Source organism: Nothobranchius furzeri, chromosome 11, assembly GCF_043380555.1.
Source record: "Nothobranchius furzeri strain GRZ-AD chromosome 11, NfurGRZ-RIMD1, whole genome shotgun sequence".
NCBI classification, from domain to species: domain Eukaryota; kingdom Metazoa; phylum Chordata; class Actinopteri; order Cyprinodontiformes; family Nothobranchiidae; genus Nothobranchius; species Nothobranchius furzeri.
In genome coordinates this window covers 58,513,029-58,538,294 of record NC_091751.1, presented here as the reverse complement: position 1 = coordinate 58,538,294, position 25,266 = coordinate 58,513,029, and the positions used below count along the sequence as shown (strand labels likewise).

Below are 25,266 nucleotides of genomic sequence, written 5' to 3'. Positions count from 1 at the left end.
TAGAGTCTAAAACAATTCTTTATTGGTCAATTTACAGAAAACAGCGGGATGACCACTAGATAGAAAGAAATCCCAACCATTTTGTTTACAAAAAAAGAAACATATATAAAATAACTGTCTTAAATATTTTTACAGGGTTTTATGTAAAAGAATCTTTTTAAAGTCATTAATGTATCAGGAGCATCGTGTAGCAGGAGGAAACAGTTGTTTCACAATGTTGACTCTATCATACATCACAGATGATTAAAAGACATGTGAACACCAAACGTTTCTGTTAGAGCTCAAAGATGGAGAACAGCAGAGAGGAGACGAAGCGAAACCTGGATGTGACCTGGGTTTGTGAGGGTGTCAGAAGAACGGGACCTTTCAGCGTGTGATGGTTTTACTCTCCTGCAGGGAAGCTGGCTGGAATCTAACAGAATCAGACTTTCCACAGATCAGACAGAAACCTCTGATTACAGCGGCTCACATGCATAATGTGATCTGTGTTAAGGTCAAATGTCAAGTGTGAATGAGAGCCATCAGAGCGAGAGTAAACGTCACCAGAGGTGAGAAGACATCATCATATTTGATCAGTCAACAAAGCAAACGGCTCTGATACTGGAGTCCTCCTCACCCGACGGCACTCATGAGTTTGTTTTGTTCTTCGGCTCGGATCATCTGATACGAGACATGGAAGCTGCTCCCTTTGTTGACATAAAACCTGCCTGAGCCCACGAGAGATGTGAGGGCAAACTGTAAGCGTGGCTGACGGGAGACGAGATGAATCTAAACGTTTAAAACAAACGAGGTTTTAAAGACGAGCAGAGACAAATGGGTGTGACTGTCCTGCAGATCAAACATCTTTATGAGGCTTCGACAACATCGTTTCTTTAACCTTCATTAGTTTTCTGCACAAAGGCCCAAAGCTGCACTCCTGTTCCTTTAACTCTCATCAAGTCTGGAATTCTCTCTTTTAAATAATTATAATAAAAGCTCTGTTTAATTTCATCTTCTGATTAAAGATAAATGAAATGTTCTGGAACAACAAAGTTATCTAAATCAGAAACACCTTGTTCAAGTCATGATGTAGAAAATTTGGATAGAAAAAATAACTTAATCTTGTTTAAACATTTAATAAAAATAAATGTTTGGAAAAAAGCTTTTTAAAAGATTTTAATGTGATTTTTGAAAGACTTTCGAGAACCTAGAGAAGACAATCTGTAACATTTAGTTCTTGTACGTAAACAGGTGAGTAACTTAAGGAGTATTTTCAGTTAAACTTTAGATGTTCTCTCTTTCGTGTCCTGGCCACAGAACCACAGCATTGCTAACGAACAACATTCGTGACTAAAAGGTGTGAGACGGTGGTTAAATATGGGACACACACACACTCAGTGTTCTACTTAATATTCATACTAATTAAAGTTATTTCTAAAAGGTTTATTGATACATTAACTATTACATACATGTATGGACACATTTAGCTGCTAGTGACTCAGCATCTAACAGACCGTCCTTTTGGGAAATAAGTAATCTGATGAGAGGAGCCTTGTGGTTGGGTTAGGTACCAGTAAGACCAGCAAACCCAGTCGACACACACAGCAATGGGATGCCTGTTTGTTAGATAGACCTATAAACACCACTGAGTGTTATGTGAGTACTGATGATGTAAACATGACGCTTTCCAACACTGTGGCGCCGCAGCCGACTCTGATGCAGCCTTTGTCCACCAGAGGGCGCTGCTTCTCTAAAAATGGCACCTTCCAGCTGAAGACTGTAACTCATCAGATTTATTTTTTGTCTGTACGTGCTTGTATGAATGCCTGTATGGTGTGTGTGGTTGATGGAGAATGAGCGTGTGTGTGATCAGTATGTTACACGTGAACTGTCCCACTCAGATTTTTCCCTCTTCCCAACAACCTCTTCACTCCCTTCTTCTTTCTCCTCTTCCTCTTCATCACTCTTATCTGATTCAGCAATCGTCACGCTTCCCACCAGCTCTTCATCCTCGTCTTCATCCTCCTCCTCACATTCTTCTCCTCTTACCGCCTCTGCCAGTGCCTGGGGGCCTCTTATGTCCTAAAGAACAAAGACGGATCCTAAATCCACTTTAGAAAAACACAGGGGTGGTTTTTCTAGTCATCACCTCATCAGCACACAGAGGCGCGGTTACCTCCATGGGGTTGATAGTGATGTTGAGTGCAGAGCTCCCCCAGTCCGTCTCAAGATCTTTGACTTCATCCTCGTCGTCTCTGGAGGCTTCTTGATGTGTGGCGTGGATCCTGTAGATGCCGATCACCACAATCACCACCAGAGCTGCGATGCAAATCACAATAACCACCGTGGCCGCAGGAGGTGCGGCTTCTGAATCGGGAAAGGAGAGAAGGATTCACTCACGGCGATGGTTTTATTATTATTGGCTGTAACTCAAACATAGCGCCAGTTCTTTTTTATACTAATATTCAGAAAGGAAATAACTAAAAAGCCAGTTATTGTAAAGCAACTTGAGGTTCAGTGATTATAGGAACAAGGGACTGAGCTCCTCACGAAGCACAAAAATATAACAGCGGTTTAGTTTTTATTTATTTAAAATGCCATTTGCGGTATTTTAGGTGGCATTTTGTGACGTAGTCTAACCCAACGAAAATAAATAAGTCCTAACTGCAATTAACTTTGATGAATGAGCCATTAATAATCGTGTTCACAGCAATTTACAGGCTATGAACAGAACAACAGAGGTCAGACATGAAGTATCACCTGACGTGTGTGAGTTCAGGGCGTGGATCATGAGCGGGTGATGGACAGGTCTCATGTACTGCGGCGGCGCCGCCACATGATTGATATGTTCCATTGGAGCGGCGCGGTGAAGAACGCTGACCTAAAGGAAAAGAGGATACAGAAGGGGTGAAGGGAAGATGACTTAGAATTAATGGTGCGCAGAACATAAAAAGCAGAATGTTTTAATGGAATCTCGGTTTGCCTCCAGGTTGAACTCGTTACTGGTGTATCGTCCGTTGAGCTCGGAGCAGGTGAGTCTAAACCGTCTCTCGCTCAGAGCAGCAGGTCTCCAGTTCCTGTAGCGCAGCTGCCTCAGGGCCTGCTCATAGTGGGCCATGGAGTCCACACCTGGTAGAAAAAACACCACAGCTCTGAAGCAGACAAAAACAAACCTGCACAGCATGGCAGCTTTAAAGTTTTAGAGCTTTTCTGACTGAGGGGAGTGGGAGCTTTCCCTCATCAGGATTCTAAGGAGGCACCATCAGGGGCATTAAGGAGCGCTGCTGTCAGAGTCTGTCCTACTAACCGTATATTGATATTCCTGAGGTGGAGTTGGTGGCATCGAGATGTTTTCCCAACAGGGCACTGTGATGAATCTCCAGACTTTCCCTCTCCGGATTCAGTTCATCACCAATTACCAGCACGTCACAGTAGTCCAGGTTGTGCATCACCTCCGTCACACTGAGCCTGTGGGCTGCGCACACACACACAAACACACGCACACACTTTTGACTAACATTACAAAGTAGCCCATCGGGACAAGACTAAGTGTTTTCTCTCCACTCACGTCCACCGAAGGCGTCTCCCCTCATCACAGTGCTGGTGATGCGAAGCTCCTTGAAAGGTGCCACGCCCAGCGGGCCGCGGAGCTCACTGGCAGGTCTGATGAGCTGCTTCAACCCTGTGATGGTGATTCTGGGTTCACTGGGAGGCAGCACCATTACTACTGCCCTGATGTCTGGGATGGAGAGACACGTTTCCTCTCCAAAACACCTAACAGAGGACGAGAGGAGTCGCAGAGGACAGGACCACAGCAGCGTTCCAGACTCACGGATGACATATTTGTCCCTCAGTGTGTCAAACATTCATTTTTGTGTCAACAAATATTGTCACGAGATAAAAAGACACGATTAAAAAAATAGATAGTTACTGTCCTGCTTTTCTCTTATAAATCAACCTGACTGAGACTCAGAATAATCAAAGGTTTCCTGACAGGGATACCGGATCTCATTTTAAGGCCAATAGACATAAAAAAATCCCAAATTTTCAGAATTTTTACAGTCTCATAAACTTGGTCCAGGCTTCGAACCTCCACGTGAGAGGGAAATATCTGACTAGAACGTTTATAGGAAGTTCAAGTTGTCCCAGGAGCCTGATCGTGGGTGATTTTAACGTTTTTTGACTTGTTGTTATTAACGGGTGTCTATGAACCAAACACCAACGTCTGACACCTGGAATGTTTTAAACTAAAACGAGAAGAACATCCCCACACAGTGAGCGTCTCTGGACAAACACGTTTGTAAGACTGAGCAAGATTAGTTTGGTATTTGTCGTTTTGAAGAAGCTTCTGCTTGCACAAACTTTAAAGCTGGATCTGCACTTTTGAACAAAAATACTGAATAAAGTGTAAAAAACTAAAGCAAAAAGAAAACCAAAAACGTCTTTTATTGCAGCAAAGTTGTTCGATTCTGGTTTAAAAGATGTCGACTCAATACCAGCGCATTTCAAACTGCTTCAGTGGTGTTCTGGATTTTGTGTTTTCATTAAAGGAGCAGTATGTAAGAATATAGTGAGAATTTCACAGTGAGAAAATCTAAACCGAGTCTAATGTTTCAGTCATTTTGGAAGGAAGGTTATCCTGAAACTTATTTAATATCCAGCTGGCTGTGGGGATTACCAGTTTTTCTCCTTTCAAAACAAAAGAAGGAGGGACGTAACGACTGTTTGCCATCAACGAGTGTGTGGTTGCTGTGTCTCCTGCGAGCTACTGCTGCAGCGCCGACAATTGTAATGATGGCTGGCAAAAAAACTCCAGAGTTGTTTAAAGTGGTTGCACTGGATGTCATTTTTACTTAATTTTAACATAATGCACCTTTAAATAATAAAATACCAGTCTAAAGGTTAGGGTTAGTGCAACCAAATGTTTGAATGGTGCTGTGTGTGATTTAAAGTACTTGAATTTGGAATTTTCAGGAACACTTAGCAGCACACGATAGCCTGCTTTTGTTTTCACATGGTTGTAATTTAATGTGATTGGTGTAAAAACTGTATGCAAGAATAGATGCTGTGAGAATCAAATCTGCAGGTAAAGTAAAAGCAAACACCTTCAGGAAGTGCATCATAAAAAAGTCCACGAGTGCAGCAGGAGAACACAATGTTTTTCTCTTTAATCTGCAGATTTAACGTATCAGCTGAGAGCAGAAGTGGATTTGTTTGTCTTTATCTCGACAGCTGCAGCTGTGTTGTGCAAAGTCAGACATCCTCGATTGTTGCTCACCAAACTCACCTCACTTTATCAAACAACACGACACAAGCATGCTGCAAGAGTGCAGACAAAATACCCCAGAAGACATTTAAATGCAAAAAGCACGACTAAAATAAAAACCCAAAGCAATGTATTCATCATCTGTTAGACACAAAGTCTCAAATAAACTGTTTTTGCTTTTCATATATCCTGAACATACAGATGGTGCGTTTCACAAATGAGCAGTTTTTACAATAATGATGCTTTCTTCATTGTCTCACTTTCCCCACATGCTTCACCTTTTAAATAAACTAGATTCAGTTTTAAATCTGCATATTAACCCTCCACTGATAAAAACAAAAGCAAAGCTAAGCCAGGGAACATGGCTTTGTGAAATATTCTTAATTTTAACTTAAATCAGTCATGTTAGAAAACTAGATGACATCAAACATAATTAAACATAGGTTAACTGGGGTACTGCAGCCCATTTTCCAAACACACAAGTGACTTTCTCACTCCTGTTTCATATGTTCCACGGCTGCTACGAGCTACGGCTCAGCGCCAGAAGATTCTAGATGACAAGTCATACACATTAATTTAATTATTATATAAAGACATTTCACTGTAATATTGAGTTGTTTGTATTTCATACATTTGCTTGAGATTTTTTAGCCAGGTATTTATTACTAATTTACTGTTAGCACTGTTAGCTCAACATTAGCATCTAGCCTCCTTTACCCAATATTAGAGTAAACAAAACAATGCTGTGGCTTCTTAGGTGGTACAAGAAATTACTTCAGGGTCACTCCTATTTACTGCTTTGCTTCTTTAAAAAAACTCAAAGACTGGCAACAACGACTTCCTTCCTCTGTGGCTTTTCTTAAAAGGCCAAAAACAGACAAACCCCCAGCTGGTTGAGAAGGAAATCTGTTTCAATGTAACTTTCCTTCCATCATGAAGGAAACATTAGACTGCTGTATGATTAATTCACTATAAAATTCTGACTTATTTTACCCCTAAGTAGTGTGCACTTACTGTACGGAGGCTGTGATGTGCAACCGTCGGAGGCCCGGTGTTGGGAACTGACGTGAGTTGATGTAGGAGATCTTTGTCATGGCCGTGTTGATGCTGTCCACATCTTCTCCTTCCACCACCAGAACAGACTGGGCTGGGTTGAAATGAAACTACACACACACACACACACACACACACACACACACACACACACACACACACACACACACACACACACACACACACACACACACACACACACACACACACACACACACACACACACACACACACACACACACACACACACACACAATGTGGATTCTTTCTTATTTTGCAGAAAGAACCCTAAAGAAAAGCGTGCTGAGAAATCGTCTGTTCAGACACAATATTAGCCTTCACGGCTTAAATGCCAACGTAATAAGCAGTTGTTCCCACAGGCTGGATTGAGATGACAATAGTAACAGTGCCTTCATATTTTCCCGCACCTTTATGTCCTTTGCCAGGCTTTCAAGGGAGTTAATATCAAGGCCTTCTTTGCAGGCCTGCAGGCAGGAGATAACCTTCTGGGTTTCAATGCGACCTGGTCGGATTGTCAAACCTGAAAGGCTCCCGTGGAAATACTGAGTGAACCTTGGGGTTGCCACTTCAACACCTGGTGGGAAAAAGAGAAGAAGCCATGAATAAAGGTGAGAGAGAAACAAAACAAAGTGGAAGCTAATAAAACTTCCTTTTTTAAAAAACACTGAATAAAATCAAATATGTATTGTTAAGAGCTTTGTGTTTTCCTAGTGAGGTGAAGGATATTGAACAGTTTAATGTGATCAAGAAAGACTGTTTCAATTAATAAACCACAGAACCTGGAAGCTATAGCAAGAAAAAGGGAAACTTTTAAAAGAAAAGTATGAATTACATATTATACAGGCAGCAGGAGGTGACATTACAGCAACATTAATATCAAATTATAGACTATAGTTCATCATATTCAAGCAGATATCCAATCCTTGCTGTTAAAGATAAATGTCCTCTTAGTTTTTCAGCATGAACCAGAATGCTGCTCTTTAATAAAACTATATTCAATCCACCAACTACTAATTACTATACTTGCACTGTTACACATTATTAACGATATGTGTGTGTGTGTGTGTACATATTCATATATATATATATATATATATATATATATATATATATATATATATATATATATACACGTAGAGGGTAAATGTTGATGCTTTTAAGCTTAATATGTTACCTTTACTTATGACCAATAAGCTGTGATACTCTATATAAATATAGAATATCAACCTGCTTGGTCTTTGGATGTTTAATCAGAGGATTCTAGGGTTCTTTGCTTTTTCAGTGATCAACACACTTCGTCTCATTTCAGACAGAGTCAGGGTTATAAAAGATAAGAAATTTATTTTCTAAACAAATAAAAACATGATAACTTAACCAAGGCTACTGTGACGGATGAATCTAAGAGGATGGGATGTGATGTATGGTGACTATGTGTGAATGTGAGGTTATCAGAACCTTCATATCTAGAAGAACTGAGTTCTGGATGTGAAAAGAATTTGGTTTGCATTAAGCTATGAAGTTGGTTCTTATCAAAAAGGCGTCAGACGCAATCTGTGTGTCTACCTCATCCTTTCTTTGGACACCCTCTTCGCGGATCAGGAGGTCAGAGGACCGCTGGACACCGAGGTTTGGTAGATTAAACGCAGCATCGACTCTCCAGTCCAGAGATGTTTCCGAGTCACAACAGATAGACGGAATTGTTTGCGTCTAGAACAGCTGTTTCTGAATAGCTGAAGGAACCGTTTTGCTGTGTCAGCTGTAGGTAGCTTTTAGCTTGTCGAAAGCTCTGGGTTAAAGAGTGTTCGCTTCGGATGGCTTGTCCGTAGCTTTCTCTAGAACTGACTCACCGTCTAGTGAGCTCTGTTTTAATATTCTCATGTTATGGTTTCTTGGCCAACCAGGACGTGCCATGTTAAGGGGTGTTAACAAGAAAACCTCAGAACATCACACCTTCTTCAGATACAGGATGCTCTGATTTGTAAGAAAATATCTACGTGTCATGGCATTTAACTTAACTTTAATTTATCTCTAATGAACCTTGTGTCTGGGTGTAATGATTCACTTGTCATTTCAAACTTCAGTAATTCAAGCACAGATTAATCAACCTTATTAATTTAAAGGCCCTGTGTATGAAATCTATTGAAATCATGATGAAAAAATGTGACTCTAGCGCTATGCAGTTCAGAGAAAGTATTGCAGCTACGGTAGCTCACTCATGAGTTTGACTGTACATTGGATTTCGACCCTGTGTGGCCTAACCCACACAAAGCTTAAAACAAGCTACGCGACCTTTTCAAAAAAAGCATTTATAAATATGACTGTTTTATCAGCCTACCAATCCTGAAGGAAGCAAGCTAGTTCTGTTATTGAAGCTGTCACGATTCACACACGGAGGAGGTGTGACGTCAGCCGGGAGGTCAGGTGTTGTGAAAAATTGTGTTCCCCTGAAATCTTCTGTCCCCCGTGTCGAGAGATCACACTTCAGGCTATTTTCACAACATTTGTGATCAACTTTTACGGGAAAATTATGTAATATAATGCAATAATGTTATGCTTGTGATTTCTTATCTGTATTTCCTCCTAAAAACAATAAAAAAGATACAGTAAAAACATCCTTGTTCACTCTTTTGCAGCAAGCTTATTTATCATTTTTGAAAATTATGTAAAAGGATGTAATCTCACTCAGTTTAACCACTTTTTAGTCCTCATAATGGACAATAAGTTCTGTGGATTTGGAAACATTTGCTCTTGACTGCCTAAGGGAAACAGAATATTTCAGGGGGACATAATTTCCCACAACACCCATTTCACGTGGATCACAGAGCGCACAGCTCGATGTAAACAAACTGGCTGCCGCTACCAGCTTATATGGATATGGAGCAATCACTGGCTGATCATTAAATACGACTGGTGAAGGAGTGTTGGTGAGCCGGGGACATGCTGGACATAAAGTAAAATATGCTGACTTATCCACCAGCTAATCGTGGCTCACGGCTGGTGTGGGGAGATCGGTGTCACGAGCTACCGAGCTACTAGTTAGCCATGGCTAGAGCCAGGGAGATGATGTGTATGCTGCTCATAAACTCCCACGGATTACCAGCAAAAGGAGACCCAAGTCTAAAGAAAACGTTTGAGAAGAAGCCCTTTGTGTCGGAGCGACTCAGTAATGCGTGGAGAACTACATCGCTGTTAGTAAAGTGTTGTGGAGATAAAGCAAACAATGCTGATTTAGCCACTGGCTAATGCTGGAGCGTGTTGGGCAAGACGGCATGCTGCAGGAAGAGAGGAGACTTGAGTAGAAGTTGGGACTGGGTCGGGAGTTCTGGTACTGACACTTGGGACCGGATCGGGAGTTCTGGTACTGACACTTGGGACCGGATCGGGAGTTCTGGTACTAGGAAAAGACAGATGAACAACCTGAGGTGAGTTTGGGAGTCAGAGACACTAATCGGAGGCTGGCGTCCAGCTAATATCGGGCGGGGGTCTGAACATATGCGGCTTCCTTGTGTTGGACATGATGACGAACTAACACATTTTTTTTTGTATCTTTTGATTTAATTTTTTTATTCAAACTAACAAGTACAACAACAATGTAGCTATTCTTTTCTATTTCTTAGTTGAATTAGCAGACTGTGCTTCCAGGGCACACTGCTGCCCTCCGCTGGTTCTTTCAGGTTACAGTCATAGTCCAAACGGGTAACGTGGAGCTCGTATGTCTCTAAACAGCTACTGTAATTTAAGATGTGGATGACCATGGAGGGTCGACCACAGTTTATGTATATAAAAATGTATAATTTGAAGTTGAGAGGAATATTTAGAATTGATGTTGGTGAGAAATATTAGTGAAAAAGAACAAGTTTGTGAACTGGAAACACAGGATTTAATAGTAAACAGGTAAAAATATCACACACTGTGCATTTAATCACAGATTAATCAAAACATTATTGATCATTTCATATAACATTTGTTCATTCCATTTCACGATTGATTAACTCATATGAGCTGAAAATAGTCACTTTCTTCAGAGACATGAGGAATCCTGTAGAAGTGATAAGGGAAGATTAGGCCTTGAAACGGGATCAGTTTGTTGACAATATGTTATCATGTGTTTTGAGCTGCAGAGGCCCGGACTCCAGCTGATGGAATGGCAGGATCCGGCAGATTAAAGGCAACAAATGTAGATTTCTGTCTCCATAGACCAGATATTGAAAAGGTCAAACTGTACATGAAAAAATGACCATTTGTGGATGTTACATATCCCCCCTTTTCAAGGACACAGAGTCCTGGCAGAAACCACGTGTCGTTGAATAATTCCCGAGGCCCTAGGGACTCAGTCGAGGAAGGAAAGGTTAGTTCCCAGGCAGAGGCAACAGGAGTAAGGAAAGGCAAACCCCTACCGGAGAATAGTCAATGGTACTCCCAAACTTGAAGGAATAATTCCACACAGGCAATAATAATTCCACTTGGCGTAATCATTAGGCATTTATATATATATATATATATTGTCATGAACAGAACTCAGAAGACCCGTGAAGACGCCAACACAGTAAAAATATATTAAAAAGTCTTTATTTAATGCAGAGGTACCTGGAGGGCAAGGCTGAGGCAGGTTCAGAGGCAGGCTAAGGTCAAAGTGGCAGGCAGAGAGCAAGGCAGGGGTCAGGCAAAAAACAAGGTCCAGAGGCAAAGATCAGGCAGGGTGGATGGCTGGAGAACTACTGGCAAGGCTGTAATAATCTGGCATCTGTTGACTGGATGGCTGGTTCTTTTATAGCAGGGGAAGCAGGTGAATGGGATGAGGCTGATTACAGGAGCAGGTGGAATGAATGGAGCTGATTGAAGCTGACAGGTTGCTGGGGAAAGCAGGGCTTGGCTGGAGCTTGGTGAGAGGAACCAGGTGAGCTGAATGAAGGTATAATGAGGAAGCGGAGGAGGGTGAAGGATGGGAGTCATGACAGAACCCCCCCCCCCCCCCTCAAGGGCGGATACCAGACGCCCACAGGAAACCAGAGCTGTGTGGGAGGAGGGGGACCAGGAAGGAGGGCCAGAGCAGGGCGGGAGGAGGGGGACCAGGAAGGAGGGCCGGAAGGGTCGGGGGGGGCGGCGACGGGGAACCAGGAGCCGAGACAGTGGGAGTCTGGGGGGTCGGCGACGGGGAACCAGGAGCCGGGACCGTGGGAGTCTGGGGGGCCGGCGACGGGGAACCAGGAGCCGGGACCGTGGGAGTCTGGGGGGCCGGCGACGGGGAACCAGGAGCCGGGACCGTGGGAGTCTGGGGGGCCGGCGACGGGGAACCAGGAGCCGGGATCGTGGGAGTGTGGTGACAGAGGACACTGGACCAAGACTAAGATTAAGACTACGAGGGGAAACTGGACCACGACTAAGACTACGAGGGGAAACTGGACCACGACTAAGACTACGAGGGGAAACTGGACCACGACTAAGACTACGAGGGGAAACTGGACCACGACTAAGACTACGAGGGGAAACTGGACCACGACTGGGGAACTTGAGACTGGGGAACTTGAGACTGGGGAACTTGAGACTGGGGAACTTGAGACTGGGGAACTTGAGACTGGGGAACTTGAGAGCAGGAGGGGTCCTCTTCAGAGCAGGGGCAGGAGAGGTCCTCTTCAGAGCAGGGGCAGGAGAGGTCCTCTTCAGAGCAGGGGCAGGAGAGGTCCTCTTCAGAGCATGGAGGTGTCGACCCTTGGACTGGAGGCTCGCGGAAAGGTTTCACCGGAGCCCCTTGGACAGGCTGGGCCGGAGCCCCTTGGACAGGCTGGGCCGGAGCCCCTTGGACAGGCTGGGCCGGAGCCCTTTGGACAGGCTGGGCCGGAGCCCTTTGGACAGGCTGGGCCGGGGCCTCTTGGACCTCATCCGTCGAAGCAAGATGCGATGCATCCTCCCGGACCACCGCCAGAGCAGGATGCGATGCGTCCTCCCGGACCACCGCCAGAGCAGGATGCGATGCGTCCTCCCGGACCACCGCCAGAGCAGGATGCGATGCGTCCTCCGAGACCACCGCCAGGGCAGGATGCGATGCGTCCTCCGAGACCACCGCCAGGGCAGGATGCGATGCGTCCTCCGAGACCACCGCCAGGGCAGGATGCAATGCGTCCTCCGAGACCACCGCCAGGGCAGGGTGCGATGCGTCCTCCCGGACCACCGCCAGAGCAGGGTGCGATGCGTCCTCCCGGACCACCGCCAGAGCAGGGTGCGATGCGTCCTCCCGGACCACCGCCAGAGCAGGGTGCAATGCGTCCTCCCGGACCACCGCCAGAGCAGGGTGCGATGCGTCCTCAGAGACCACCGCCGGAGCAGGGTGCGATGCGTCCACCGGGACCACCGCCGGAGCAGGGTGCGATGTGTCCACCGGGACCACCGCCGGAGCAGGGTGCGATGTGTCCACCGGGACCACCGCCGGAGCAGGATGTGATGCGTCCACCGGGACCACCGCCGGAGCAGGATGCGATGAGTCCACCGGGACCACCGCCGGAGCAGGATGCCATGCGTACACCGGGACCACCGCCGGAGCAGGATGCGATGCGTCCACCGGGACCACCGCCGGAGCAGGATGCGACACGTTGGAGGGTTCTGGGGAAGGTGACCACCTCTCACAGCAGGTCAGACCCTCCATAGCGACATCCTTCAGTGCAGACCCATATACCCTCCGGACATAAAGGTAGTAATTACCAAGTGCTGGGACCGCTATCAACTCTGGATGGGTGGAGAAGATGACATTTAACCTATCAGCCGCCCGCAGACGTAAGTGGGGGCAGGTTGGCTTGGCAAAGACCTCCCACACAGCCTCCTCGACCATCTGCATCATCCCCTGAACAATCTCCTCCGTCGGGACCGGTCCAGAAGCAGAACATGAGGTGCCGTCCGTGGAACCCGCCGACACCAGCACGGGAGAAGGATTAACCCTCTTATCAGCTCCAGAAAACCTCCAGGACCGCCGCCGTCGTGACCTGACAGGAGGGGTTTGAGGCTGGAGCGGCGTGGTCATGAACCCGCTGCACAAGACGTTTGCAGCAGGCCTGGACAGAGGAGTGGAGCCTCTGCGTGGCTCTGGCCTGATGGCCAGCCGCGTTCCCCAGAACGGTGACTCCTGCTCCTTCTCTAGCTCCATAAACTCCAGGAGCGTGAGATCCTCCATGACAGGTACGATGAAAAAGAAGAAAAAAAATACTCCAAGTGCTGTGTCAGCGTTGGGTCAGATTTTTGGCCAGATTATTCTGTCATGAACAGAACTCAGAAGACCCGTGAAGACGCCAACACAGTAAAAATATATTAAAAAGTCTTTATTTAATGCAGAGATACCTGGAGGGCAAGGCTGAGGCAGGTTCAGAGGCAGGCTAAGGTCAAAGTGGCAGGCAGAGAGCAAGGCAGGGGTCAGGCAAAAAACAAGGTCCAGAGGCAAAGATCAGGCAGGGTGGATGGCTGGAGAACTACTGGCAAGGCTGTAATAATCTGGCATCTGTTGACTGGATGGCTGGTTCTTTTATAGCAGGGGAAGCAGGTGAATGGGATGAGGCTGATTACAGGAGCAGGTGGAATGAATGGAGCTGATTGAAGCTGACAGGTTGCTGGGGAAAGCAGGGCTTGGCTGGAGCTTGGTGAGAGGAACCAGGTGAGCTGAATGAAGGTATAATGAGGAAGTGGAGGAGGGTGAAGGATGGGAGTCATGACAATATATATATATATATATATATATATATATATATATATATATATATATATATATATATATATATATATATTTAACCCAACTGGAGGTTTTTCTTCCTGGAGTTAGTTTTGTCTGTAAACAGAAGCCAGACGTGTTATTATGAGCGAGCTAACCTCCATTTAGCTGGAGGCATTTTCTCTTTCTGCTCTGTCAAAGTGAACCTTACAGGATTACACACATTTAGAGCCAGAGGAGTGGATATTGTCACAGAAACGCTGCCTTCAGCATGTTGAACAAAAGCTTCTCCAAAAACAAAAACTGTAAAGAATGAAGGGTCATCTTAGCCTCAGGACCGAAAACAAGCAGCAGAGAAAATGTCCACATGACTTCTGTTCCTGATAAATCCTTAAAAATATTTCTGAAACCCCCCAAAAATGTAAAATGTGTCAGAAAATAAAAATAAAACACTCACGTGGACCCTTTAATTGACACTGGGAGCTGTAATGCTGCGGTGAGCACGTGCCACTTTCTTTTATGCAACACTTTCTTTTAGAAAATTTAAGAATGACTTTGGCCATTAAAGGTTTTAATCAATAGGTGAAAACTCCACCTGCCAAAGCCAAAAGTGAAGCGAATACGGAAGTGACAAAAATTGCAGTTCCCCCCTCATCCACTAGAGGCTGACTCCTGAAAAGAACAAGTTCCCATTGACTCCCATGTTAAAAATGACAACTTCACAGCAGAAATAAACATGTTTCCTGCCTGAATAAAAAAAAACATTTTAGGTTTAGTAGGTCAAGTTTACCTTCTTGACAATTTTGAGGGGGGTGAATTATTTTATAACTCATCCATTTAGATTGAAATTATAAATAATTAGGGGTGTGTTTTTGATTGACAGGTGAGCGGTCAGCACTAGCGGCATGGCCCCCTGCTTGCTCTAGGGAAGGCCTCAGCCTCGGCCCCACGTTATGGCCCCTAATTCAGAGACGGCACTGCATGTGACATGGCCTTGATGGCGGTGGGAAACGCCTACTGGGCTTCAATTCAAGAAGAATGTAAACAAATAAATTATTCAAATTTTCAAACATCCTCCCATTACATTGAGCTATAGTGACAAATCTTTTCTATACCAAGAAATGTATGCACTGTATGTCTACTATAAAACTGTTTTTCTGCAAACCCTCAAACACTCTGCAGCTACAGTCCTTGTTTAAAGTAGATTCTTGTTATTTTTCTTGTGCATTTCTCTTGTTTATGCCCTAAGATGTGCTCTGGAACAATGCGCATTAGAGATGATGACACGCAGAAAGGCGTTTGTATGTGTGTGAGTGTGTGTGTGCGATACATTTCAAATTTTCTTTCTCCTCATCGCTGAAGAAACATTTTCCATTCATCTTTTTTCCATCTCTCATAGACATGTTGTTGAAAGGTTTTCATTAGGACCGACACTTTGCGTCTGAATAACTGGATGGCAACAAGATCTCCTGTCTAGACATGCACTTGTGTTTTTACAGATTTATAACACTAATCCTAAACTGAATTAAAATCAGAAGCCAAAGAGTTTCTGTGTTGTATTAAATTCTGCAGACCATGCAAACAGTATTAAACCAAATTAGGATGATATTCCGTTAAACAAAGCAGTGGGTCTCAGGGTCTTATTACTGTTTGGAGTTAAGGAACTCTCCAGGTTTAAATTAGTTTAGAAGCACATGTATAGATCTGACCATTTGCTGTTTAATTCAGTAACTAAAGGCCAAAATCCTTGTAATTTCCATTCTGATTCACTCTCACTTTGAGGAAATGTAAGTAAAGTTTTCTTATTTCACTTGTAAAAGGATTTATTAACACGTTCACACACTTTCATGCATTAGCAAACACTCTTACAGACACGACACTCAGAATGGCAGTGTTCATTTGAAATTATTAATCCTGTTTTGGGCCAGTACGCCCCAGTATAAATATTTTAAAGGTCTGAGACTTTAAACAAATGAACAAGGTCTTTTAAGGAGTCCTGGGACAGGATTCTGTTTATGTTCTTATTGAACCTTTTCCTGCAAAGCACTCAGTTGTTCCAACATCAATATCTACTGCATATTAGTTACTCTAGTGGCTTTTATCTCATGACAAATCAAATAAGGTGTAGATTACATTTAATATTGATTTGAAAATGAATTATTAATCCACACTGATGTGGAAATTTCACGTGGATCACATAATGCCTTTGCTGGTCACAGATACCTGCAGCCTTTACGCTACTGAGAGGTTTTCAGCTCATTTCTCATGATTGCCTCACAGGAATCTTCCATTTGAACTCAAAGATGACGTGATTAGATTTGGAGAATCAAAGATCAAAGGGCACTGTGACCTTGTGTCCAGCTTTTTCTGGTGGAAGCAACAAACCAAGAAATGCGTATGAATCCACTGAACTGAGATATTTTTGGGCTAAAATCAAAGCTTATAGATACCATAAAAAGTCAACATGTTGATCCTCTAACAAGGTTTGGATAAAATCTTACATAAACCCCCAAAAACATATTAACAAAACAAAGTTATTGCTTGGACCCATGCTCAGGCTCATAGGCATCTTCTTAACCTTTATGATTACAGTCAGAAGTGTGTTTAAAATAATACAGAAAACACACAAAAAATTCTGCTCATCTGAACTTCATTAACATTTTTAAGAGCATCTTGCAGTATTGGGAGCAGTCTAGACAGATTGGTGCAGGGAGGGTGGCTGGGCTCTCCCTTAGAGATAGGGTGAGAAGCTCAGTCATCCGGGAGGGGCTCAGAATAGACCCGCTGCTCCTCCACATTGACAGGAGCCAGATGAGGTGGCTCAGGCATCTAGTTAGGATGCCTCCTGGACACCACCCTGGTGAGGTTTTCCGGGCACATCCAATCGGGAGGAGACCTAAATGAAGACCCAGGACGTGTCGGATAAGCGGATGAAAATGAATGGATGAAAGAGAATCAAGTCTCAGGCTTTCCCATTAAAACTGGTTCATGCAAATGTTTCTTTAAAGGTGTGGTTCACTCAAAAATATTTCTGATCATAATGGGTCATTCAGAGTTTTTCATGCAGGATGAACATGAAAATAGTATCCTACACCTATCTCCTGCATTAGCTTCTGATCGAAAATAGACGGTGAATCTCTAGGAGTTGAAAAGTCTGATTGATCAATGTCACACTGTCACTTAACATCCATAGACTCACCCATCTTGGCCCATGATGGGGAATGCTGTTGCTGCTTTAGTGTCCAGGAAACAACAGAGAACGTTTCGGCCTATTAAAAGCTAACTGTTAGCATTAGCAACTCCACCACATGGCAGAACACCTCTAGGCTTGTGTTATTTCTGGAGATAAAACACCAACGTTGCAAAGTAAACGGAGCCAGTGGTAGAGTTGTGTTGCTGTTGTCCAGTCAGAGGTGAGATGTTCACACATCAGGAAATAAGACCCCGTACTTGCTGTCTGAAGCTCAGCTCTCATCTGGCAATCTTCTAGATCCTGAAACAAGTGCACCAGGGCTTTTTGTACCCAGAGTACGACTTACAAGGCATTCTTTCCTACTGGAGACCACTGCAAATGTACAAACTAAATGAGTGAACCACACCTTTAAATTGGACATTTGTCCTGTTTTTATCATCAGGATGTCTCAGTTATCCCCTGGAAAGCCTCCAGCTGTGTGATCGTGCATGGTGCACAAACTCAGGGTGAAAATTCAATGATTGAAAACTTATCTGACATTTTTTCTATTGAATCTGAAAACAATGAAGTGGATTTGAATCAATCTGAGATGATGTCTTGTTATTTGACCTGATAAAAACAACAAGAACTGTGATAAGCTAAACTCAAGTGGACTGCTTTCTTATATAACTGTGCTACATGATCTAAAATAGCGGCTTCTCTTATTTAATTGGTGCCTTTCATTTCTCACAATAAACCATCCTGCCCTCCTTTCATGTCCACCCCATGTCTTAACTTAATTGTCTGAACACAATGAGAGTGCCTTTACAAGTTCCCACCCACTGCTCTTTGGCAAATTAAACAAAATGACAAACACCATTTGCCATTTAAAGTCAATAAAAAGCATTCTGCCAAAGAAAAAAGCTTAGCATCCAAACCGTTTACTTGTTGACCTTGTAAAACAACAACAGACAACTTCTTTCTGCTCTCGGGGCTGCAAGCGTACAGTCTGGCTGCCTTTTATTCTACATGTTTCATCATTATGTTGTTGATTGTGAGGAAAAGAGGATGGTGAAATGGGAGACCCTGAAAGGCAATCTTGCTTGCTAATGGCCTGCAAAGTTATCAGTTGCGGCTTAGTGAAGCTTAAAGCGGCTTCATTGGGATGTAATGGCTGGCAAACTTGTCCTCCATTCACTCCTGCTAATCCTTCCTTCAGGGCTTTCTCTCCCAATCACAGATTCATAGAAAGAGGCAGCACGAGGAGGCTGCATGAGGCAAGGAAAAGAAATGATGACGACAGGGAAATAAAATTTGCAATCAGGAGCGGAATGGAGGAAAATCTGAACAGCAACCAAAACGGCATCAGAACTGAAGCTTCGGCTGATGCTTGCGAGCCTTACGGCTGTGATTTGAGCGAATAGATCTGTCCGATGAAGCAGTTTGGTGCAATTATTCAATAAACATCGATTCCTCTGCAATCACCGCTCGCTTCGTTTGTGACGGCTGAAAATGACATGCAGAATTTCTCGTTGTATCCACTCTGCTTCAAAGAGGAAACACTCACAGCCATGGCGGGGAATAAATCTTAATCCTTTTATTCATTTAAGCAGAGACTCTTCTGCTTCCTCGGCCTCTCTCTTCGTCTGTGATTCGAATGTAATTCTCAACATGCAGATGATACTGGCATTTACCACCTATATGGTGTGTTGCCACCAGGGACAAACAGGATCAAGCTGAAGGAATTCGAAAGAATAAACTCAGGATGATGACAGGTGCATCTGCAGCTCTTTTACACATCAGAAAGCTGCATCGCTCTTATTTATTCCTCATGTACAGATCAATACTTTCTGCTTCCTTAACTTCCTAATTTGCAAAAATCTCATTGTAAAAATCTGGTGCATATCCTTATTTGATTCACAAAAACCCTGTTAAGTATCAACAAAACATAAGAAACATCCACCGGGACGTGTAACGTTGTGTATTTATGAGACTATTTTTGTTGAGATTTGGTCGGGTCTTTCCTCCAGCATTCCTTTTTGCATAGCTGTGTGATTTTCTGCGTAATAAATAAAAACATCACCATAACCCTGAGATGAGAAAGTCTGCTGCATATAAACAACTGTCAGATTAGAGTACCGCTGTCAACAAACCCACCAGCACAGCGTAGCAGCAGTTCCCCGTCTGAATTCAGCTCGTTTAAATCTTCTCCCAGATAAACAGACCTGCACACATTCACACACTGACCTTGCCAGCAGGCACCCACAGTCAGCTGCGTATCAATCTTGGCAGAATGGATCGGCCAATCATCTGTCACCAGGTAGGGTTCATAGGTCACACCGTCCACAAATAGCGTCACTGCAGGAAATTCCACGTTGATCACATAATAATGCCATTCCTTGTCACAGATCTGCAAAAGAATAGCATATTATACACGCCCATTTAAAATGGAGTGGTGTAATGTAGACAAGAACAAAAACAGCACAGATTTTACATTTACTTCCTCTGGAAAAATGGATTTTATTAAAATGTGTTTTTAAAGTTAGGCGGGTTTATTTACAGTCAGCTTATGAAGCTGGTGTTTTTTTACTCATGTAGTAAAAACTGAGGATGCACCACTGCCCATCTGTCTACCTTTAACAACTGACACGCAACAAAACCTTCCCCTCTTCCTCCCCGGATCATCTGCTTCATGTCGTTAGACAGCTAATGAGGTTTCCATCTAATGAGGTGTTCATTAAAGACACTTGAAGGGTGGCAAGTACAGCTGTGCTGCACAACTTTCAACAACCATCACAGACACGCTCAGAGGTTTTAGAGAGCCTAAAGAAAGGTGCGTCCTGTTTCCTCATTTCCCTCCTTCTGATTAGAAATGCTCACTGATCCTCCGCAAGATGAAGAAAATATGACAAAAAACACAGGAAGTACCCACATTTGCTCCATTAGATGTTTCTTTTATTAAAGGTCTAAGCATAATGTTCATGTCTTATGATTTAGACGAACCATTTATAAACATTCGTGTCATTCAGCGTCTCAAACTCTAAGCTGTTAGACTTCAGTTGTTTCACAAGACAAATAAAAACTAACCATCATCTCTGCTTGTATACACGTGTCATCTGAATAATGTGATGTCGCGGTTCAGTGAAGCAGTTCATGCTTCCATTAGATTTAGGTCACAATTAGAACTTTTATGTTGACATGGATGCACACAGCAGGAGACTGATGATTTCAATTTGATGTGACAATGGAGTGCTTATCTGTGTGTGTCAGGCTTCATGTTAAGTGAAACGAATGGAAGGGACTGACAACATCCTCGTGGATTCAGTTTGCAGGCATCAACAACATCACTCAGCTGAGGGAGGCTGTCATTGCGGACGTGGTACTGTCTTGTTCAAGTCTGCAGCAAACCAAAGGGCAGCAGCAGATCACATTCTGATTGGTTGATGATTTAAACTTTCTAATACTAAGAAAATTAATAAATGCTTCTTTATTGTTACATCCAGTTGCAGAAATGTTTAATCGCTGGTGTATTTTGGAAAAGAGATGTGTATTCTTTTCCAAAAAACTTTAGAGTAAACAAACATGGTGGATGAAGAATCCCCTCTCACTCTGTAAGCTGATTGGCTAAAAGTTTCTGTTGAGCGGCAGCGAACCCATTTGTCTTTAAAATAGGATAAAGGCAATCCAACATGTTGGATATCTTTGATTTCTGATCGGAGTGGTCCTGACACCCTTCCAAGCAGACCACAGCATTCTTAACACATCTCACACGGCAGGAGTTTCAGATGAGATTATCTTTGGAGCCATTATAGTAAATAGTTGCTTCCTTAACGAGAGAAACTAAGTTTTTCATATTCTTAAATCGTGTTTTTTCTGAGCCAGTATGAGCTAAAATTACCCTTCACAGCTCCCTCCATGATAGTGATCACGTCCTGTTCTGTCACCGATCATCCACTCACCCTAAGACCCACATAAGCTCTCTTCTTACCAGGCAAATGCTCAGTCATTGATGCTTTCTGATATCTCTACCCAAGGTCAATGTATCGTCACGCACCATTGAATCCTCAGCCAGTCAGCAGGCGCCGCCGGCCGGCGTGATAAAATGCTCAGATGTAGGCAGACAGAGGCTAGGCAAATCTCACCACCACCAGCTTAAACAATCCCTCTTAAGTTCCCGCACAATGTAAACCACATCAGGCCTAGGGGTTCGGACCATTTGAGATGGTGAGTTGGTTCGAGTGATTTCTGATTTTGGCAGTGATAAGCTCTTCTGGAGGTCTGGAGGGACTGTATATCCTCTTTAGTTGGGAATGTTTGGGGATCCCTTATACCTATCGCTATAGAGAGAAACCGAGGATTATATATGTATATTGGATGGCTTGATCACAGAGAACACGATTATAAATGATAGAACCACGAGTAAGTGAAAACACAATGACACTAACAACGTAAACTACAGAGATTTAAGACCAAACAGACAAAATAACACACACACATATATAGATAAATATATATATATGTATATATATATATAATATATCAGACACCCAAACATCACAGCAGATGGAGAAAATGAGACTCATGCCCACATGCCACTGAATGACATAATTCAATAACATCTAAGGAGACACAAACTAGCCTGCATATGTGATGTTCCCTTTTTTAGAAGGTAGGAAAAGGAACAAAAGACACACTTTTGCCTTGATCAAACTGAGCAATGCTCTGCATTTGTTGAAGAGTATGAAACACGATGAATGTTTCAAACAAGCTCGAAATTACTCTGCGTGAAGATGTAAGGTGTGCATGACTCCTTCAAATTATGCTCTACACAACGCTTTTGAGAAGAAAATCTGGACTAAATCTTGTGAGAAACTACATGAGAGTTCTTCCTCAAAATGAAACCCAAAATCGTGCACACCTAAGAACTGCAGCACGGGGAACTCAGAAAAATGGAGGCTCAGTGTTTTCTTAACTATAGGAGTTATGTTAAAATGTTAGTTGTTAGGAGAGTCGACTCGACACGTGTCCTTCTTGAGCTACAGCATGTGTTTTTCATTGAAATGTTAGGTTGAAATAATTTGAATTAACAGAAACCATGAATGCAGCAGAGAAGAAAAGCTGCTAATTAAAAGAATTACAGCGAGAATCAGCAAGAAAAGATACAAACTTAGGATTGATTTTCACTTTGTTAGATCTAATTAAAGCTCAGTGGCCACACACACACACACACACACACACACACACACACACACACACACACACACACACACACACACACACACACACACACACACACACAGAATGGCGCATAGCCAGAGTTGTTATCGAACTGATGGAATGCAAATATATGCAACCAGAAATCTCAGAGGATGTTAAATTAGGATTGTGAAGTTTTACCATGTAAAGTGTCAGTGAGAAAAGTTCTAACCACGTACGGCAGAGCAGACTGTCCTCTCCCTGAACAGACACTGATGCACAAGTGAAACTATTTTTAAGAACACACTTGAACTCAATTAAATATGGTTAATTTCATTTGGATCAAGTCCGGCTCTCATCATGGCAACGTGATTTTATTTTATATAACATCCAGAAAGTCCAAGTCCAGAGCATGTTTTATATTTATTGCCTTAGTTTCAGAATGTTTTTGTCTAACTGACTAGTTAAACACCACAGAGGTGAAAAACGGGACAATAAAGAATTACAGATGCAAAATACAACACTGATATGATCTCTACTGGTGGATGAAAAATATCCTGAAAGGCTAGCATTATAGTTCTAACAAGGCATGTAAAGGAACGTAGCATCTTTAAAATGCACCAAGGAATAAAATATATGTTGTAGAAATCAAAGGTTGTTCAAAAATCCCAAAGCTCAAAAAGAGAAACCCAACAAAGTGATTTAGTTAGCACACTTACCAGGATTCTCATATTTGTTTTTTTTTTTGTCTTTAGCAGAGATTATTCATTAAAATTGCAATATGAAAGAATGACATCCTGTGGTCAAATGTGGTTACTGCGGTCCAATTTTCAAGCACAAATATAACTTTCTCACCAGAGTGGTTTTCGTTAGCGAAAGCGATGCCGAATTGATTTAGTTGATGACCATTTTTTCAAAACAGAAACAAGACGCTGACAAGCTAAAAATACCTCTTTGGTGACTAAAACATGACGAGACAAACGTGAGTTTTCGTTAACGAGCCGAGACAAGAAAAAAACTATGCTCAAACTACACTGTCTGTGTGCCCTGCTCACAGTCCAGCCCCAGCAGCTGAGTGAAGCTGGCTCCCCACCCACATCAGAAAGCACAAACCACTCTATTTGCATGGATTTCAGATGTGGGTTGGAAGCCAACTTCACTCAGCTCGGCTCAGCGCTTCCCTGCCGCGGGAACGCTCAGCCACTCATTGACGCTACTATGAGCAACGACGTTGCTACTTTTAAATATATTCGTAATATTAACATGTTTCTTATCTGTGTGCTTCCTGAAAAAGTCATGCTTTTGGGCAGATAAATGAAAGAAATTACGGTTTTTAACAGATTTTATCTGAATACGTTTAAGAATGTTTTAAAGTCAGTGTGTCACGATTATTTTCTCTGCTCCCTGGTTCCTAATAATGGGTCAAGTTCCTGCTTTTTAAACCAACAGCATAACAGTTTAAGCCCATCTAAATGTTTATGAACATCTCTGCTGATGCTCAAGAGCAGAACTGGGTTATATATATTACTGCATTTAGGTAGGTGGACTTTGCCAGGATATACATTTAAAGAAACTAAGATGGAGATCTGATATCTCAAATAATAAATGAAACAAACACATTTCTTTATTTCTATTTAAATACTGTGTAGAATACTCTGTGTGCTCCCTAAGAGTAGGGGTTGTATGAACTAGTCGACTAGTCGACTTCACTGCTCTGAAGTGACTTTTTATGCCTGTCATCGACTAGTCGCTGTCACGTGATAATAAGATGCAGTCCTCGGAAAAGACAGCAGGTGACGAGCCCCTGCACGTCTGGATCGAGGCAGAGGCGACGCGCTGTGCCAGAGCGTCGGTACTGACACCCGCCGTAAAACGGACATTTAACCAAATTGTGACCTTTTCCCTCTTGCAATTTAACCTTCCCCACACCCCCATCCTAATCTTAACCAGCGTGCGCATTTAAAGCTCTGATCGTTGACGCGCTCCAGACATCTGCGTCCTGAGCACGGCCACAGTAACATTATCAAATCAGGTGTCACTACTCAAAAACAAATGTAACGCGATCGTTCATGTCGGCTCATTTCCTTTTATATTTTCTGTCTTTTATTTTTGCCTGATGCACCCCGCTGCTGTGGAGCGGGGCGCATCATCTCTTTTGTCCTCCGATGACGCACTGCGGCCGGCGAGCAGCAAGCACTCCACTGTTTTTGCGGTCGATAGATCTTTTAGAACTGCAGTTCAAAGGTAACTCATGAGGTGAATATATATGAACCCAGGTAGCAGTTTCTCTTTAGGATTGAGAGGAGATGCAGGAAGATAATAAACAGGCAGGACAGAAAAATAGTCAAATAAAAACAAGTTAGTTTTTGTACCTGGTGGTTGCAACAAACAGGCACCATTGAAGGTAATCAGAAGTGAGGAACAGAAAATGAAATAATTATTTTAATGTTTAGAGCAGCAGCAACTCTGAGAGGCTGCAGGCGCATCAGTGAGTTTGCGGCCGCTGCGCAGAGGGAGGGGGAGAGGGCTGAAGCAGAAACTACCGTTGTTAAAAGAAATGTGTTTAACTTTGAAAATGTGGGCGCAATATTAATTGTCAAAAACTCCAGCGAACCAACACCCCCACCCCCCCGACCACCGCTTCAGGTGTATGACGTCATCAACGACTAGTCGAAATCGACTCGATTTTCATTAATTGACTGTCGACTTTAAAAACAATTAAGTCATGCAACCCCCACCTAAGAAAGTTTTGTGAAAGTTTATGCACAGATTAATAAATTATATACATCATTGTGTAATGATTTAATTTACATCTATTTAATGACGTGAGATTCCATAGAAAATATGAAATCAATCTAATGGATTTTTGGATAATTTAAACCAGAAGAT

General features: G+C 43.0%; 1 protein-coding gene across 1 annotated transcript in view; it reads right to left on the bottom strand.

The window, feature by feature from the left end:
* Positions 1 to 25,266, bottom strand: part of clstn2a (calsyntenin 2a) — a 214,619-nt gene continuing 189,353 nt past the window's right edge. Inside the window, exons 10-18 of the mRNA XM_015957243.3 lie at positions 19,429 to 19,591; positions 6,727 to 6,893; positions 6,260 to 6,408; positions 3,548 to 3,753; positions 3,287 to 3,454; positions 2,963 to 3,108; positions 2,740 to 2,860; positions 2,156 to 2,346; positions 1 to 2,061 (exon numbers count right to left, since the gene is read on the bottom strand). Of these exons, the coding sequence (XP_015812729.3) occupies positions 1,849 to 2,061; positions 2,156 to 2,346; positions 2,740 to 2,860; positions 2,963 to 3,108; positions 3,287 to 3,454; positions 3,548 to 3,753; positions 6,260 to 6,408; positions 6,727 to 6,893; positions 19,429 to 19,591 (1,524 nt within the window). The 3' untranslated portion in view covers positions 1 to 1,848. The remainder of the gene's footprint in view (positions 2,062 to 2,155; positions 2,347 to 2,739; positions 2,861 to 2,962; positions 3,109 to 3,286; positions 3,455 to 3,547; positions 3,754 to 6,259; positions 6,409 to 6,726; positions 6,894 to 19,428; positions 19,592 to 25,266) is intronic.